The 18,627-nt window shown below is 35.4% G+C and overlaps 1 protein-coding gene and 1 pseudogene across 1 annotated transcript; one reads left to right on the forward strand and one right to left on the reverse strand.

The window, feature by feature from the left end:
* Positions 1-530: 530 nt before the first annotated feature.
* LOC143558509 (uncharacterized) lies at positions 531-3,181 on the reverse strand. Its single transcript, XM_077047336.1, has 5 exons — positions 3,098-3,181; positions 1,825-1,982; positions 1,676-1,744; positions 1,495-1,601; positions 531-1,188 (listed from the first exon to the last, which is right to left on the reverse strand). The coding sequence occupies exons 2-5, from the start codon at positions 1,964-1,966 to the stop codon at positions 733-735; spliced, it is 774 nt and encodes a 257-aa protein (XP_076903451.1). The 5' UTR covers positions 1,967-1,982; positions 3,098-3,181; the 3' UTR covers positions 531-732.
* Positions 3,182-5,193: 2,012 nt separating this feature from the next.
* On the forward strand, positions 5,194-6,586 carry LOC143558520 (presenilin-like protein At2g29900 pseudogene; annotated as a pseudogene).
* The last annotated feature ends 12,041 nt before the right edge of the window (positions 6,587-18,627 follow it).

Consider the following 18,627-nt stretch of genomic DNA (forward strand, 5'->3'; position numbering starts at 1 on the left):
TATGAAGACGAGCCTATTGTTTTAAATCGATCAATTGAGGCTTGCAGTGAGTGTGCAAAGTTTGATGAAATTTTTGATGATGATAATGATAATGGAACTCCGTCATTTGGCGATATTGGTGGAGATGAGCGGAATCTTGATGATGATGACGACGACGATATTGGTGGAGATGAGCGGAATCTTGATGATGATGACGACGACGATGAGATGGAGAAGTTGTTGATAAAACATATGGTGGAGAAAGCAAGACAAGGGTCTCCTGCAGTTTTGAATGCCCAAAGGGCTCTCTTTTCTGAGTATAGCTTGGAAAGTTGGAGGTTTAGATAAGTTCATAATTTTGTTTGTAAACATATTATTTATATCATCTAGATTAATGATAGTATTGTTTTTTGGCATGAGTTACAGCTTACTAGCAATTTATTTCAAGCTGAAAGTTTTAGTATGGTGGTAACTTGTATTGCTAATTTGCTATGCAGGTTTTTGGTATCAGTATTGGTATAATACTATCATATAAAATAGTATAAATCTTTGGAATCAATCTTTATATCCTATTAACCCCAAGAACACTAGCTGTTCTTACAAGCACGAATGAAGTTTTAACCGACTGAGACCATAAAATTCGAAGTTTTTACATATTGCAGATTCAACACTAAGAAAATAAACAATTGAAAATAACAGAACATAATAAGCTCCAAACAGCAGTCCGCATGAAAATAAACTCGGGTGCAAAGGTCAAGCCCGTTTGGCAGAGTCATCAGAGTCTTCATAGTCCCCGTAGTTTACTTCCCCTGTACCCGGAGCATCAGCAGCGTCACTAGCAACGTTATCACCGCCACTGAAGTTTTGGTTGTCACCGCCACCAAAAGTGTTTCCACCATAGCCGCCAGTCTCAGCCACATCACCTCCAGAAGCATATGTGTTTCCACCAAAACCACCAGTTTCAGCCACATCACCTCCACCTCCACCTCCACCTCCAGGACCATAACTGTTTCCACCATAACCGCCACCACCACCACCATAGCCGCCACCGCCGTATCCGCCGCCACCGCCTCCGTATCCACCACCACCTCCTCCATAGCCACCACCACCATAGCCACCTCCACCGTAACCACCGCCTCCACGGAAACCACCACCGCCTTGTGGTCTATCATTGGCAAAGTTCACTCTCACCGTACGACCATGCAACTCCTGCAAATTTTGTTCATGAATATCGTTTTTCTTAACACATAAATGACCGTCACATAGGCAAACATTTATCCCAAAAAATAGAATAAGAAATTTTTCTATTTCAAAATGTCTTTTTGTTAAAATTACTTGTAACACATGGTTTGAATCTAATAGTCTCTTGAAATCTATCTTTACAAAAGCCTAAAATGCATTTTGGTTGTTTAATACAGTCAACTTCTTTGATGATATATATGCCAATACAGGCACTGCAGTCTCCAATTTCCATGGGACTAATGTGTATAGTAACAAAAAATAAGACAAAAATACCCTTTGATCCATCGCCTGGATTGCAGCGGAAGCAGTTTCAGAGTCAGCAAAAGTAACAAATCCAAAACCTCGGGACCTGCCAGTTTCTCTATCCGTGATTACTCTAGCTGTTGCACATCATAAACGGTTATGAGAAATTTATCACAGAATATAATTCAAAACGCTGTATCTTTCTTCATACCTTCATAGACTTCCCCATATGCGCTAAAAGCTTCTCTCAGACTTGTTTCATCAGTAGCCCATGCCAATCCTGTAACAGCAAGAATCAAGAACATTAAAATAACTACAAACATGATGATACAACGCAACATATATTTAATTTGAGATTACCTCCCACAAAGACTTTGGAACTCGACATGCATCTTATCATTTGAAAGAGAGACGGACTGGCCACAGACATTTCATTGTTGATGTGCTTACTCATTGTCACAGTCTGCCTTAGTATGCTACCAGCTCTGTTGAAGAACGCCATGGTTGTATCTCACAACCTAGAATTCAACAATTCAATAAATTAAATCAGAGAAATTTACTGCTAGTGCTAGAACCTAAAAATTAAAACAATATTACACTGTAATGTAACAAACTTCATAATCCAGAATACCAATAAAGGTATAAACAAGCCAAGCCACACGTTAGGAGTGAGCTACTCGAAAACGGCTCGTTTGAGCTTTAATTAAGGCTCAATTAACTAGGGGTATGCAAGAAACCGAAAACACGGACCCAAAACCGAAATAACCGAACCGAAACAAAAACCGGCGGTTTGGTTTTACGTTTAACTCAAATAATTTTGGTCAAATCTATTCTAGTCTATTATTTTACAATTAACAAAATTGTTTATACCAAAATCCATTATCTTTGCCAACTTTTTTTCAGGCTAAAATTTTCAAGCTCAAATGGCAAAAACCAAACCAAAACCAAACCAAAAACCAAAAAAAATGAAACCGAACGGTTTCAAAAAACCCAAAAACCGAAGTTTGGTTTTCAGTTTGGTTTTAGCCAAAAACCGCAACGAATCGCACCACGCACACCCCTACAATTAACAAACGAGCTCGAGCTTGAGCCCAAACTTCACATTTCAAGCTCAAGCCGGCTCATAAGCCTAATCGAGCTTTTTATTTATATAAATAAATTTTATATGTTTATATAACAACTGCTTTTAAATATAAACATGTAACAAAAATAATTAAATAATATGTATTACAATATATATAAAACTTATAGTTACAAAAAAAATATGCAAATAGTCATAAAAATATAATAAAACTATTAAATAAACTAATAAATAATAAACGAGCCAAGCTCGAGCCCTTTCAGATTAAAACAAGCCAAGCTCGAGCCCTCTAAACATCCCAAGCTTGAGCCCTCTAAAATTAAAACAAGCCGCGCTCAAGCCTAAACAAGCTCGGGTTCGGCTCGTTTACACTCCTACCAGTTTCAACAGCAAGCACGACATGAAATTAAAATAGCGAAATGATAAAGCACATAGTTTCACCAAGCCCTAATTTTTAATCGACAATAATATTTGTGATCACAAAGACATACAAATTAAGATCGTAAAAGTGATTAATCGAACAGAATGAGAGTAAAAATGAATACTTTATACCTTTAATACGCTGATCTTTCGTCGGTATATAAAACCCTAGCGGAGGGCTTTTGTATTGTAGCTGATAATAATGAGGGTTTATGAGAATTATATGGAGTGATTTTATTTTGTGTGTTGGGAGTTTGAATTAGTATTGGCCGTTGGATTGAACTTGGGGTGATCTAGAGCGTACGTGTACAGTGTGGGCACCACGGCACCTTATATTGCCTGCCCCTCATGTTCTGTTTTTTTTCATTTTCACCCAATTTTGCATTTTTTATGTTTTAAAAATTATGAACATATGTTATATATGTTATCATATGTATGATACACTAATTTTGCTAATGAACCATTGGTTTAAACATAAATATAAAAATTTATATAACAAACACAAGATTTTCTTACCGTTATCCCGATTGATGGTTGGGCCAAAGCATGTCTGCGGTCGAGTATAGGGCCATTCTTACGTACCGTTTGATAGTCCCAATGTACCCAGAAGACGAAACATGTCCGATCTGCCGTAAGGCTTGCTTGGATAAGTTCGGAGAGCATGCGGTTCATTGTAAGGAGATGCCTGGGTTCAAATACCGACATGATTGGGTGCAGGACGTTCTTTGGGACATCTTAAGGCGAGCTGGGATATCAGCTAAAAAGGAAGCCCCCGTAAACTTCCTTACAGACCCCACGGAAGGGAGATCCACTCTACGACCTGCAGATTTGCTCGTCTTTGGTTGGGCCGGGGGAAACACGCTTGTGTTGACCTCACAGGGGTATCTCCTTTAGCTGGTTTGAGGGATAATGGGTTTGTACCTGCGCAAGCAATGAAAAGGGCTGAAACGAAGAAGGTGGAGAAACATGCTAAAGCCTGCGAAGAGAACCAACATGTTTTTGTCCCTCTGGCTTTTGATACCTTTGGCTCCTTGGCACCGGAAGCTATCTGTTTCCTAACCAGGGTCCAACGGGTTGTGCATAGCAATGTGTCGACTCCAAAGGGGTTAGCAGGTTAGGGTATGCAATTTAGATTGGGGTGGCAACGTAGCTTGTTGCCCGCCTACCTGCAATGTTGATGTAATATCTATGTTTCTTATTAAATATATAATACAAACACAAATACGCATGTAAAATGTTGTGCTAATCATAAACTTTGAAGGCAACCTCAATTCCTTTGCCAATTTGGGATTATTGATCGGTGCCAACATAAGTTTGTTAAAACTGGATGACTATTGTTAATCGGTTCAAGGCAAAACTAAACGTGTGAAAGGTAAAAAAAATGTTATCGTTTAAAGGTTGGCTTGTATGTCAAAGTCGCTGAATAATCCTTATTTATGTTCAAAACATTAGGATTTGTTTTAGAGAAGCTAGAGCACATTAGAAGAGACTTTTTATGAGGCAGAACGGAGACTCAAAGAAATTCATCTGGTAGCATAACAAAATGCAATGAATTTTACTAATCTTGGAGGTCTCTAATTGCCAAGGGGTAACGAAGAAGCAAAACCAAAAAAAATCTTTGTGGCTAGAACATGTCAAGACAATTCATAGTTTCAATCGACATGACTTTAGACACTTGGCGGTGTATTGCGTCTATGGTCCATAGTTAAAACTTATCAATGTTGGAAAGTACTTCGAAGTTGAAGCCATAAAAATATAAGACCTTCTAAACAGAAATCCAGGATCGATCGAGTAGCAAAACCTTGTTTTGGGAGGATACATGGTTCGGGAACCACACATTCAATGAGTTACACCCTAGACTATCTGAACTAGAGAAGGGAGAAAAACAGCCTCATTTCATAACGAACATGTTAGAGAGGTTTCATTAAGCCAATGGCTTAGATAGTTAGAGTTAGAAAACGATAGAAAAACTGCTTCCAATAAGACTCTACTCAATAATTACTAACCTCTTATTTTTGATAACATATTCCTTTTGTCAAGAGGCATATCGACTTTCTATTATAGCCTATGAGGTAAAGAGTAAAATCCACAACTTTATGGTCCCTACCAACCTACATAAGACCCGACCCGACCCATACCCGAAACATGTAAATGGGTAATTCAATCAGGTCTTCCCCAAATCAAACCCCAATCGAATTCACCACCACCACCACCACCACCACCACCACCATCATCAAATCCCAATTTCAAAACCCTAAAATCCAAAATCCCCAATTTTTACCACAACCCATGGCCCAAAACGAATCAAACACCACCATACTCCACACATTAGGCGAAGAAATCATCAGAATCATAACCCCAGTTTCAATCTGCATGTTCTCAGTAGTCATACTAGTCTCCATACTAAACACCGATTCATCACTCTCATATTCAATATCCACCATCGCCACTGCAGCCTACACCGAACCCACATCGGATTCATCATGGGATAAGCTCAAAGGTGCAATCTTGAACTCACTTGTGTTTGTAGCTGTCGTCACAGCTGTCACTTTCCTATTGGTTGTTCTGTTCTACTTCAGGTGCACCAAGTTCTTGAAGTATTACATGGGGTTTTCAGCTTTTCTTGTGTTAGGGTTCATGGGTGGTGAGATTGGGGTTTTCTTGATTCAAGTGTTTAGAATTGGGATTGATTGTTTTAGTTATGTGATATTATTGTTTAATTTTACGGTTGTCGGGGTTTTGGCGGTTTTCATGTCGAAGATCCCGATATTTGTGACGCAGACGTATATGGTGGTGATTGGTGTTTTGACTGCGTATTGGTTTACCATGTTGCCCGAATGGACGACGTGGGTGCTTTTGGTTGCCATGGCTTTGTATGATCTCGCTGCGGTTTTGTTACCCGTTGGCCCGTTAAGGTTATTGGTCGAGCTTGCGATATCGCGGGACGAAGATATTCCCGCTCTTGTTTATGAAGCGCGCCCCGTTGTTGATTCTAGAAGCGGTAACGGTAACGGTAACGCCACGGGTCAAAGACGGGTGTGGAGAGATAGACCGGTTAATTCCGAGTCACAAACCGTGCGTCAAACCGATGCAGAAAGTAGTGGAAGTTCAAGTTCTCGAAATGCTGAGCTGGCGGTTCCGTTGATTGAGCGGATGAGGGAATATGGGGTCGAGCCGGAGAGTTTGGGGGTTGAGGGGATTGGGTTGGGTTCGTCGGGTGCGATCAAGCTTGGTTTGGGGGACTTTATCTTTTACAGTGTGTTGGTGGGGAGGGCTGCGATGTATGATTTCATGACGGTGTATGCGTGTTATCTTGCGATTATAGCTGGGCTTGGTATTACTCTTATTCTTCTTGCGTTTTATCAAAAGGCTTTGCCTGCGCTTCCGGTATCTGTCTTGCTTGGGGTATTGTTCTATGTATTGACTCGGGTGTTTCTTGAAGAGTTTATTGTACAATGTTCGTCGAATCTTTTGATGTTTTAGTATGTATTGTAGATGTACACGGCTTGATTCATTTAAAGATCATAGCAACTTCTGATGTGTTATCAGTTATGTGTTATCATTCATTTGAACTTTTTGGCTGCATGATTATTATATATGAACCGGGAATTTTCATGCTTTCACATTTATGCTTGTTTCTTATTCGTTACATCATGCATGTGTAAATCGCATTTTACCTGGTTTCACTGGTTAAGCGGGTGAGTTCTTTGTGCTGCATCACTACCGACTCTTGTTTGTTTAACAGTAGACGCTTCGTATCATAATAACACTGTTTAAAACATGATTAAACTGACTGAATTTATGCATATTATTACCATCTATTCATAGTTAATCTAATCTTTCACAAACACTATATTATTACTTATCCAGTTGTCAACAAACTTCAACTCTTGTAACCTTGGTTTTAAAAAGCACGCCTGAGGAACACTTAGGCGGCTAGGCGCCATCATCCCTTCTTAGTGGTCAAAAAGCAAATCTAGATTTTGAACTTAAGGTAATCATATAATTATTCAAATGAAACATGTTTAGACTATGATATCCGCGTCTATATTGTACACGTAAAGATTTTTGGAGTTGGGGGTCTTATCTGGTACACTGGAGCAGTCTCTTGATGAAAGGTTTGACAACTTCCTTGACCGCCAGACTCTACTAATAGCTAAAACTATGAGTGAGATTATACTTGTCATATTAGTTTGTATATATTCAAGGTGGTCTATAATTCTTGATTTCATCATTGATTATCAGAATATTCGATAATAATAATAATAATAATAATAATAATAATAATAATAATAATAATAATAATAATAATAATAATCCAAACTATGATGATAATAGTCCATACCATCATTTGAACCACCTGTATTAGTAGCATGATAATCGTAGATATACGATTGATTTATATTAGATTTCCACTTGCATGTTTTCGCATTTAGTTCATTATCATTGTTGTGAGGGAAATAATCGAGTCAAAATCAAATGTAAATATATGACGATTATGCTACTTGGATTGCCATTTGCAATGAAAGTGAAAATTAGGACTATCGGTGGTCAAACTGAAAATTGCAATGAAAGTGCAAGGGCATGTTCGTGTTCAGTCATTTAACTTTAAACGAACATGGACACTTAATAGGACAAATATTTGTGGTCATGTTCTTTCGTTCAAGAAATGAACATGTTCGTTAAAAATCTAAACGAATAGATCATGAACATAAACGAACATAATTGAACAAATATAAAACAAACATATATGAACAAATGTAAACGAACACAAACAAACATAAATAAACAAACCTATATGAACAAACATAAACGAGCATTCATGAACATAAATAAACAAATGACACATGGTGTTCATGTTCTTGCGCTTAATTAAATGAACAAAAAGTTTTGTTCGTGTTCGGTCGTATATTAAATAAAAAAACCTCTCACCGAATGGTTCACGAACAGTTCACTAAACGTTCGGTTCATTTACAGGCCTAGATAGTATGGATTATTATCAGCCAAGATGTCGTAGAATGGATTATTAAAATTTAAAATCCAATTTCCCTTGATTATGCTGATTAGTGTATACATTTGTTTTAAAATTTTTCATTCTTTTTACAAAGTAATGCAATAAAGGAGAGGGAAATTCAAAGAAAGTTCATCCCCGGGAGTCGATTTTCGACAATTGCTTCTCCGTTTTCAGGTTTGCATTTTTGTTGAATTTGTTACAGAACTGTTATATGATGTTCCAAATTGCAGTTGAAATTACATTTGTGCTTGCAGATACATCATTAGTCTGGTATTATGGGGCATTTAGATGCAGTAAACCAGACATCTGATAACATGGAATCAGTGAATGCAGCCACAAACAATCTTATTAGTGAAAAAACTAATACATATTTTTTTTCAAAACATGAAGTTTAACAGGAGAGAGGGAGAATGACGGTTCACCTAACCCCTGCGGTGCACTGATAGGACCAATACCACTGTTACCACCACAGCCCGAGCCAGCACCAGAGCCACGGTCACAGCCTAAAGCATCCGATGCCGAGGCAGAAGTGAAAGAAACAAACACATTTATAGCTTGGACTGTATAATTTCCATGTTTTAGATATTGTGCATGCTGTTCTTGAGTCCAGTCACCATATTGGTTCATGTATAAGTTTTGCACAATTGGTATTTGGTTATATGTGGACTTAATGATAAATGAGTTTTTCTCAAAGTTTCTGTCATTTTTAAAAATTAGTGCTTTTTAACATATAAATATTGCTTATATATGTTAAATGCTAAAGTATTGCTGAAGATCAACCATGGAATTTGGAAATATGAATTTGATCGGTAGTGTGCCCGTTTGAAAACACTGAAACCGAAATGAGTAGAAACACAAACCGAATACCATATGTACATATAAATTATGGAGGTACGATACTGATTTGAAACTGGTAGTGAAAAATACTAAAACCGAAAACCATAAATATGAATACCAATACCAACACCGATGTTCAATCGGGTCCTGTTCTAGAAGCACGTTTGAAGAGAGATCCGCAAAACCCGATTCTAATTCGCAAAAGTAGTTTTTTTTAAGATTAGCATGAAGATATGAACATCAATTAGAAATCATGTGTTAGATTAGATTACTAATTTAGCTTTAACATATGACCATAAGCAACAAACATGAAAACATGGTGAATTAATGCTCTCTACATAAACTGTGTTGATTTTTTTTTTTTGCTTAAATCACATATCATGAAACATGAATCATTAACATCAATGACTAACAAAAGAAGCCCAAATCAAATATAATCTATTCATCATGAATATAATTGTTTGACCGGATGGATTTGAAGGGACAATAATTTTTTTTTAAATCCACAAAATAGATAGGCTTTTTAAAAAAATGGAAAATAATTAAAAAAAAAACTAGTTTGATTTTTTTTAAGTAAACATCTATTTGTAACCTACAATTTTCTGGACATCTCTCTTTTAGACCAACTTTTTTTTACCTTTTTGCTAAATTTAGCATTTTATCTTGTTATGCACTTCAACATATGTAATAACTTATCAGTATATAAATGTTTAGACTAAGTTTGTAATTATATGAATTTAATGACCGAGCTTTTAATTTGGTCCAACGGACGGACCCGTCTATGTGTTTTTGTCTAATAATAAACCTGGGTGCGGTCCTTTCATATTGAACTAACCAAACATGTTTTTAAAATGAATGTTTTCCAATTCTAATTTTATTTCTTGAGATTTCTATTAACTAAACAGACCTTAGATGTTCAGAACTGAGATGGTCTCTCGTTGTGTTTGTCCCATTATATAAAGCAAAAGACACCCTTTTATTTAAAATAATGTGTCTACTTTTCACGTGAGGGAATTAAATAGAACGTGAGAGGATCTTATTATTAGTATTTTTGTTTTGATAATTATGTCAATTTTAATTTAAATGATCTTTAGATTAACCAGGAAGATTAACTTTACTCAAAAGCAAAATATCAAGGATCTTTATCATTAATGCACATCTATACTGTGAAATAGACCTTGTATATATTGTGAACAAGTTTGGATGGAGATATGTATGTGTATATTTCATGAAAATTAAGATATTGATCGTGACATGTATTGTTTGATGTGGCTCAATAACATTTACACATATTTCAACAAGGAAATCTCATTATTAGCAGGTTGATAGATACATTTTTTTAATAGAAATTTGAATCAGTAACGAATCACTGACTCACCCGATCACATACATTACACTGTCAGGATTGAAATTTCACTAAGGGGTTGTTTGTAAATCTTGTGTTGAATTATTAAGGTGTCTGACAGATTAAGAGGCAGTGTCTGAATCATAATGTCTATGACCCTTAATCATTAAAATGCTTCATGGATTGATTAAAAGGTAGCCGATGAATCATTTACGATGGTCAAAATATCCGGGCTCCTTTTCCTCAGTTCATCGCGTATCGTGATGGACCTTCTTCACTCTCATCGTGTAGCGCGATGGGCTTCCACATCAAGAAGTTTTATTTGATTAATCCATTTTGCATGCCAATCATCCCGGGAATTCATCTCGTGCTCGTACAAGTTCAAAATAAGCATCATTAACGTCCTGTGACCTGTACATAATAAACACGAATGAAGTACCATAGTTCATATAATACACCAAATAAAACTATACAATTAACACAATAAAATACAAACTTTATACCCGACCATCAAGCATAGGAGCCGGCCCTGATATTTACAAGGAATAATGTTTGAAGCTATTCATTCTTTTGCTTTTCATTAAAGTAATTTATTTTTAATTCCTAATTTTAGGAAGACTACATCTTAACATATAGTTTGATACCATCGGACTACAAACCATTTGATTTCTAAAATCATCTAGGTAGCGTTTGGTATTAATGAATAAAAGGCATAATCGAATGGTCTATTATGATGGAATGAAAAAAAATGTGTTTGGTTGGTCAATGGAATGGAATCACCCATTACCATGTCCATTCCATTCCCTCCAAAACACCGCAAATTTATTCCATCCACCCCTCTTGTTTTTTTTTCATTTCATCTCTCTTTCACACCATATCACCTCCAACACCCTCCCACCACTACTACATATTACCTTCACACCACCACAACTACCACCACCGCCCGCCTCCGCCGCCCGCCACCACCACCACCGCCTACCATCGTTGTCCACCACCGCCTCTATCAACCACCCACCACCACCTACCATTGTCGCCCACCACCGCCACCACCAACCATCGCTCCCAGCCATCACCGCCGCCCCCCGCTTACTATTGTCACCACCACCCACTATCACCATCACCTGCCACCACCACCAATCGCTCCCGCCAATCACCACCGCCGCCCACCACCTACCACTCACTATCACCACCACATGTCATCACCAACAATCGCTCCCGCCCATCACCACTACCGCCCGCCACCACCATCCCACCACCACTTACTACCATTTTTATTTCATTACGACTTTTAGCTTAACAAAAAATAAAAATTTAATAATTAATGTCATTCCCACATGGTAACCAAACATGTCAATGAAATGGTAATGATCAATTCCATTACCTCGTCCATTCCATTCCATCGTCTATTCCATTACTCCATACCAAACAGACCCCTAATGCTTACTTTATAGGACTTTAATACGCATAACTTTGGTTGAGATAAACACCTAAACACCTTAGATCTTTAGGTCTAATGGTATTAGACTTGAATAAGACTTTGGCTTTTTCCAAGTAACAAGAAACCAAATTCCAAAGGTGACGATAAAAACAAAATCTGTAAGAAAAATCTATTTCTCAAAAGTAGTTCATCTTGATAAATATATAACCTTTTAATAGGATGAGACTTTGCTACCAAAGGCTAATTCTTTTGTGGGAAGTCTCGTTCATGATAAATCTAGTACCATCTTTTTACTCTTAGTTACTCAAATTTGTTTTTATTAAATTTAGTATCAATGAAAGTGTCTATGTATAACGATGACTTATAAAATACAGAAGTTTCTAATTATTGATCGAATATAAATGAAAACATTAATTTTTTTTCTTTGAACGGCCAATAAAATAATTTAATTGAAACTAGCAAGATGCTAGACACACCAATACATCACCAAAACAGATATTACACCAAAACTCAATACTTGAGTGGCATCTTACATACATGTCATTATCCATATACATATTATTATCGGTAGAGGTATGTAATACATCATGTCATTCCTACTTTGGGTTGGTGATAAGATTATTAATGTGTGAAATAGTATGTCAAAAATTTAAACCTTTTATTGTGCAATGTTTTGTTTCTTTTTTTTTTAAATCCTTAATTGTGTAAAATTTTGCCGTTCAATAAATAATACATCATTATTAAACTTTTGAATATGCATAACCAAGAAAATAATTTTTATGCTAAAATAATTTTCGTTTGGTTAGAATTGAAAAGCTTTAAAATCTTACACTACTACTAATAATAAAAGAAAATGTTAAGGCTTAGATGTCAAACCTATATTTACTCTTAGCCTAATTTTTCCTTATCTCTTATTTTGTTAATCCTAGTTAATAGTTATCCATGGGTTACACTACTAGAAAATGGTCCTTATGCGCGTCATTAAAAGGGTAGATGACACGATATCTCATATCAAGGAAGGCCATGTCATAAAGAAACAATGACGCAAATCTGTGTGTCATCTTTTTATGACATGCATTTATGACACGCATTATTGACACCTTTTTTCAACATACATTTGCGTGTCATGGTTTCAAGTATTATAAAATAGAATGCTTTTGACATATTTATAATTTCAACATTAAATAATGGCAATTAGCGTCTCATAATAAAACTAAAATTCATAAATAGCAAAATAATCCATTTCATATAATATTTCAACATACTAACAAACATTCAAAAGTCGATCATTCTTCACAATATTTCAAAGTTTAACATTTAAGTAACATCGATACGAACATTCACTGGTAAATAAAGGATGCCACAAAAGTCGACCATTCTTCACGAATTCCATCAATATCAGCATCCGCGTATTCATTATTCCCTCCTCCAACCTGAGAAAAAATTTTGATTAGTTAAACCTAAAGTTCAAATGATTTGAAGATTTATTTATCAGATCTGTTTGACTTTTAACAGTCAAAGCTTCTTTTTTGACCATTAAACTACAGTTTTGACCCGTTAGTCAAATTTGCAGTCAAATCCACAAAAAAAATTTGAAGTCAAACAATTTCATTCTGAATAACTAACTGGTTCACACCAGGTATATGGGTAAATTTGTCTGTTTACACTAGTTGTAAGCTAAAAATTTTACAAATAACAAAAATAATAATAATAATAATCATAATAAAATAATTAAGTATCATCTTCAACAGATATGATTCACTTCCTATTATTGTTTCTAAACTGCTTCTGAAAATAATGCCTTTCTCCCTACTAACTCATCATTAGTTAAATCAGATTAATATCCTATTTAAAGTATCATCTAGCCATTCAAAAAATTAACAAATAACAAGTAGTAATAGTAATAATAATAATAATAATAATAATAATAATAATAACATTTAACTATCATCTTCAACAGATACCTTTCTTTTAGTAGATCATTAATTAAATCAGAGTTCAATTATTATTATTAGTAACATGAATATCAACAACTAATTATTCACAAACATCATCAGCTCTATCACTACTGTAACATCTAAATTCATATTTCATTACATCTCATACATAAATATATATAATCCAGTAATTCCTTAGAACCTCTTAATTCTAAAATCGGGTTGCTAACTTTGAATTTCACAGTTAATTAATTCCTTAAAGTTCCATCACTGTATCATAATTGGTGACATGAATAAGTAGATATAATATCAGTCAGTTGCCCTGCATCATCCACTCTACATTTTCACAAGCCCACCGTTTAAAACTTTTGGTTCGGTTTGGTCAACAAAAGTCTATCGATTCATAATGTTCAATCGATTGATAGAACAATTACAAATCGGTAGTTAGCAAAGAATTTGAACAACCAGAAACTCAATTAGGGTTTGAAGGTTTACCTTAGCCACCGGGAACAGGACATGCACCTTCCGATCTAAGCCAGAAATATGTTGTTGTCCTAAAGTTTGCGTTACAATCACACCTGAGCTGAATATCCTTCTTTGCCATCGACACAATTAATATATAATGTAGTTAGTGAAGTAACATAAAAACATTTAAATACCTGAAACACCCTTTGTACTTGATGATTTAGACTCCTATTGAAGGCATATACAACTGAGGCATTTGCTGAAAAACCAAGAGTTATTAAAACCCAAGAATATGGTATATAAATAGTACAATAAGTTATATAACAATAACTTAAAGAATGTGTGATTCAAATTTTGAACAAACCTTATATGACCCACCAAGGGAAGCTTGCTCACTGATCTCTTCATAAATATTAATAATAAACACAAGAAAACAAAAGTTATTAATAAACATACCTACTAGAAAATGATGAAGACATATGGCACAAAATATACATATGTTATATATGATTTGATATTATTACTCCAGGCCTTTCAAGACTCTAAGTTACTCAGATTGCTCATTGCAATACGCATCAAGATCAAAAGAAAGTAATAAAATCAAAATCAAATTACAAGTTTAGTTGCAGGATATTTACCTAATAGCCTAATATGATCTGGATGCAGCATACATATTAAAAAAAAAGAGCTCGAATTAGCTGACCTCGGGCTGCCGTATGTCATAATGAGTCGCGCTTGAGCCTAGTTGAGCTCGGTCTCGGCTCGCTTACATCCCTACAAATGCAATGAAACCTACCAAATACATTCTTACTAAATCATACGATTCAACTATTGGTAACCTAATAGAACATTTAAGTTTACACATTCACACTAAAAAATCCACAAATCAACTTATCAGCATTTGGTTACAGAAATCAAATCTGCAGATTAACAACAAAAAAGTAATAAGATACGACTTCATGGTACAAATCAGAGGATTAATCGTAACTACCTCATATATATGAACATAACTAATTTGAACATAATCTATAAACTAAACTTAACTGTACATGATAGTGTTAATTGTTATGAGCTAAGCCCTAAATGTGATGAACAACCATAATTCCAAATTAACACTTATAATAGATTAAACAGGTCTACAAAAGTGACTTACACCTCCAGCAGGTGAATACACCGTGGCGTTGAACTTATAGTCGTAAATCACAAAGTTGAGATCGATTTAGTGAGAGGCGATGAGATCGATGTAGTGATTTAGGGTTTCGTTCATGTTTTGGGCGTTTCAGAGTCGTAATCGATCTAATCAGAGCTTGTTCTGCGTGCTTTGAAATTGAACGAATCAGAGCTTCAAACTCGTAATCGAAGGAATCAGAGCTTCGAACTCGCAATTGAAGGATCGATTTAGTGATTTAGGGTTCTTTGAACTTGCAATCAGGGTAATGTGTGTTTTGGGCGTATCCGGTGTTCAATAATTAGGGCGTCTTCCGTGTTTTTTATTTTAACTTGTTTTTGACACTAAAATGATGACAAACGAAAATATATATCATCGATTCTTCAAATTTTTTAAAAAATGACATACACGTCATTTATTTATTGTATGTCATTGTTCGCGTGTCATTAAAGGTTTATTTTCTAGTAGTGGTTATGAGTGAAAACCATTTTGTCAATTGCATTATAACATAGTTGGATGGATTTTATTCATTATTCAAATGTGTAAATATCAACTTTATAATCATCCTTCAAAAAAATGTTTATGCTAAATAGGATCAATTATTGAGTTGGTGTGGGTTTTCAACATTACTTAAGTTTGCATTTATGTTGTCTAATGACAATATGACATATTGTCTTAGATTTTTGTCTGCATGCACACTGATCATCATCTTTTAAATATAGTTACACGAGAAATTACATTAAATTTATATTTTCCATTATGTGTAGTGCACGATGTGAAATATGAATATGATACATTTCATAAGTCGTGAAACATGGAAAAAAATATAATTCATAACTCGTTTACTTTATACAATACATTAATTAAAGTGTTAAATGAAACCTTAATATGATGATTTATAAATTTGAAAATATTTCTTTGTATATTTGTATCACATGTTGCGTTTAATGTGAAGACATCTTTCGGATATGTAATCCTATTACCAAATCGTGTATGTCATATTTCGGATTACAATTTCATCACATGTTTCGTTCTGATTTGACCCGAGACAATCATCGAATACGTACGAGTCATTTTAAAAAAATGATGACTTTGGTTCAGGTCAAAACTACTTTAATAAAAACTGATATAGCTCACAACGGTTTAATCTTAAACTTTTTGTAACGGGTCAAATGGTTCGAGTCAGAAAGACAAATTTTTAAAAATGGTCCAAACTGTTTAAATGTTGGTTTGGATTTTAACATAACACGATTATCAGATCTGATTGTATAATTTTAAAACTATAATTATGGTTCGGTCAAAATGACACTTATAAAAATTTATACTGGTCATAACATGTTTTTATCAAAATTGGTAAAGGGTCAAAATGGTTTGAGTCAGAAATGATAAATTTTAAAAATGGTCTGACCCATTTAACATGCTTAATGCTTGTGATGTAAATGACTGGCCATTTAGAATTTGGGGGAATCAACAAAACAAAACATTTGAATAAAAGGATCTTTAAATACACTTAATGTTTCTGATGCTTTAAACACTTTACACGAATGAGAACATGTAGATTGAGATATAAGCTTTATCCTAATAGAAATAGTGACTGCTACAACATTCTTCTCATTTTCTCATAAAATACGAGATAACGTTGTAATAATAATATTTAAAATATGGCATTCGGAAGACGATTGAGGACATCGTGGTTTGTGGTGGTGACTTATTTGGATATTTTCAATGGAGGCTAGCATTACTTTCGACTCGTTTTGGAGGTTTGGGTTTATGTTCGGCTTCAGACATATCTACATATGCGTTTGTGGTCTCGACGGCACAATCTTGGAAATTGCAAGACCACATTCTTCAAGGTTGTGGTATTGATGGGGTTGACTCTGATTATGGGAATGCAATAGATCGGTTGCACATTTCACTTCCTAATTTTGATATAAGTGGTTTCTCTAATAAAGACACCGTCCCGCCTAAAGCCCAACATCGAGTGCCCTTTACAGTATAATCATCTAGAGTTTGGAAGTGAAGTTTGATTTATCCCCTCGTCAGAAAGCAATGTTTGAGTGCCTTTGGGCTCCTCGGGCTCATGATTTCTTAAGTATTATCCCTATTGAAGAACTGGGCCAACATATGTCGGCTTTGGAGTACCGAACCATCCTTATGTATTGGCTATTGATCTCTTTGTTTCCGGTAGATGAGCCATGCCTAGTTTGTCGCAAGGCTAGCATTACTTTCGACTCGTTTTGGAGGTTTGGGTTTATGTTCGGCTTCAGACATATCTACATATGCGTTTGTGGTCTCGACGGCACAATCTTGGAAATTGCAAGACCACATTCTTCAAGGTTGTGGTATTGATGGGGTTGACTCTGATTATGGGAATGCAATAGATCGGTTGCACATTTCACTTCCTAATTTTGATATAAGTGGTTTCTCTAATAAAGACACCGTCCCGCCTAAAGCCCAACATCGAGTGCCCTTTACAGTATAATCATCTAGAGTTTGGAAGTGAAGTTTGATTTATCCCCTCGTCAGAAAGCAATGTTTGAGTGCCTTTGGGCTCCTCGGGCTCATGATTTCTTAAGTATTATCCCTATTGAAGAACTGGGCCAACATATGTCGGCTTTGGAGCACCGAACCATCCTTATGTATTGGCTATTGATCTCTTTGTTTCCGGTAGATGAGCCATGCCTAGTTTGTCGCAAGGTTATTGGATTCTTTTGGCGAGCATGCAATTCATTACAAAGAGTTACTTGAGTTTAAGTACATATATGATTTGTGAGGGATATTCTATACGCTGTTCTTAAACGGGCCAAAATTTCGGCTAAAAGGAGACCCCCGTAAACTTTGTACGGATCCTCTTAGAGGAAGATTTTCTTTACGACCGACCTATACTCTTTTGTTTTGGTGGGTAGGGGGAAACACGCTTGTGTGGACTTCACAGGAGTGTCCCCTCTTGGTAAGCTTAGGGACAATGAGTTTGTAGTAGGTCAGACAACATTGAAGGCGACATCATGCAAGGTTGTTAAACACGAGAAAACATGTTTGGAGAATCAACACATATTTATCCCTTTTGCCTTTGACATATTTGATTTTCTAGCTTCGGATGTCGTGAACCTTCTGAACAAAGCTTAGAAAGTCGTGCATAGTAATTTATCGGTCCATAAGAACCAAAACTTTGTTTTTAGTAAGATTGTGTTTGATATCTAAAACGGGGTCGTGGCGTAGCTTGTTGCCTTTCTACCTGTTATTTTATTGTAAATCATTTGAGTGTTTTTTAATGACAAAATTTTCGTTTCATCATTTCAAAAATATGTATGTATTATTTTAATAGCACATGAAATTAAAATTTTATTGCTTGGATATGTGATTCAAAATACATGTGCGTCAACTCCATTTGATTAATATTTATTATTAATTGTGTTCATTTATTGTTTTCTTTCTATATAATAATATGATAATTGTGT

The sequence above is a fragment of the Bidens hawaiensis genome, unplaced genomic scaffold (genome assembly GCF_021521415.1).
Source record: "Bidens hawaiensis isolate Kalapana, Puna unplaced genomic scaffold, B.hawaiensis_p1.1 tig00019550_1, whole genome shotgun sequence".
NCBI lineage: Eukaryota > Viridiplantae > Streptophyta > Magnoliopsida > Asterales > Asteraceae > Bidens > Bidens hawaiensis.

Excerpts from the sequence above, each read along its gene's own strand:
- LOC143558509 (XM_077047336.1), bottom strand. The coding sequence starts at position 1,966 with ATGGCGTTCTTCAACAGAGCTGGTAGCATACTAAGGCAGACTGTGACA. Across the intron at positions 1,745-1,824 it reads TTCCAAAGTCTTTGTGGGAG|GATTGGCATGGGCTACTGAT; the intron begins GTAATCTCAAAT and ends TTGCTGTTACAG. Across the intron at positions 1,602-1,675 it reads ATATGGGGAAGTCTATGAAG|CTAGAGTAATCACGGATAGA; the intron begins GTATGAAGAAAG and ends GATGTGCAACAG.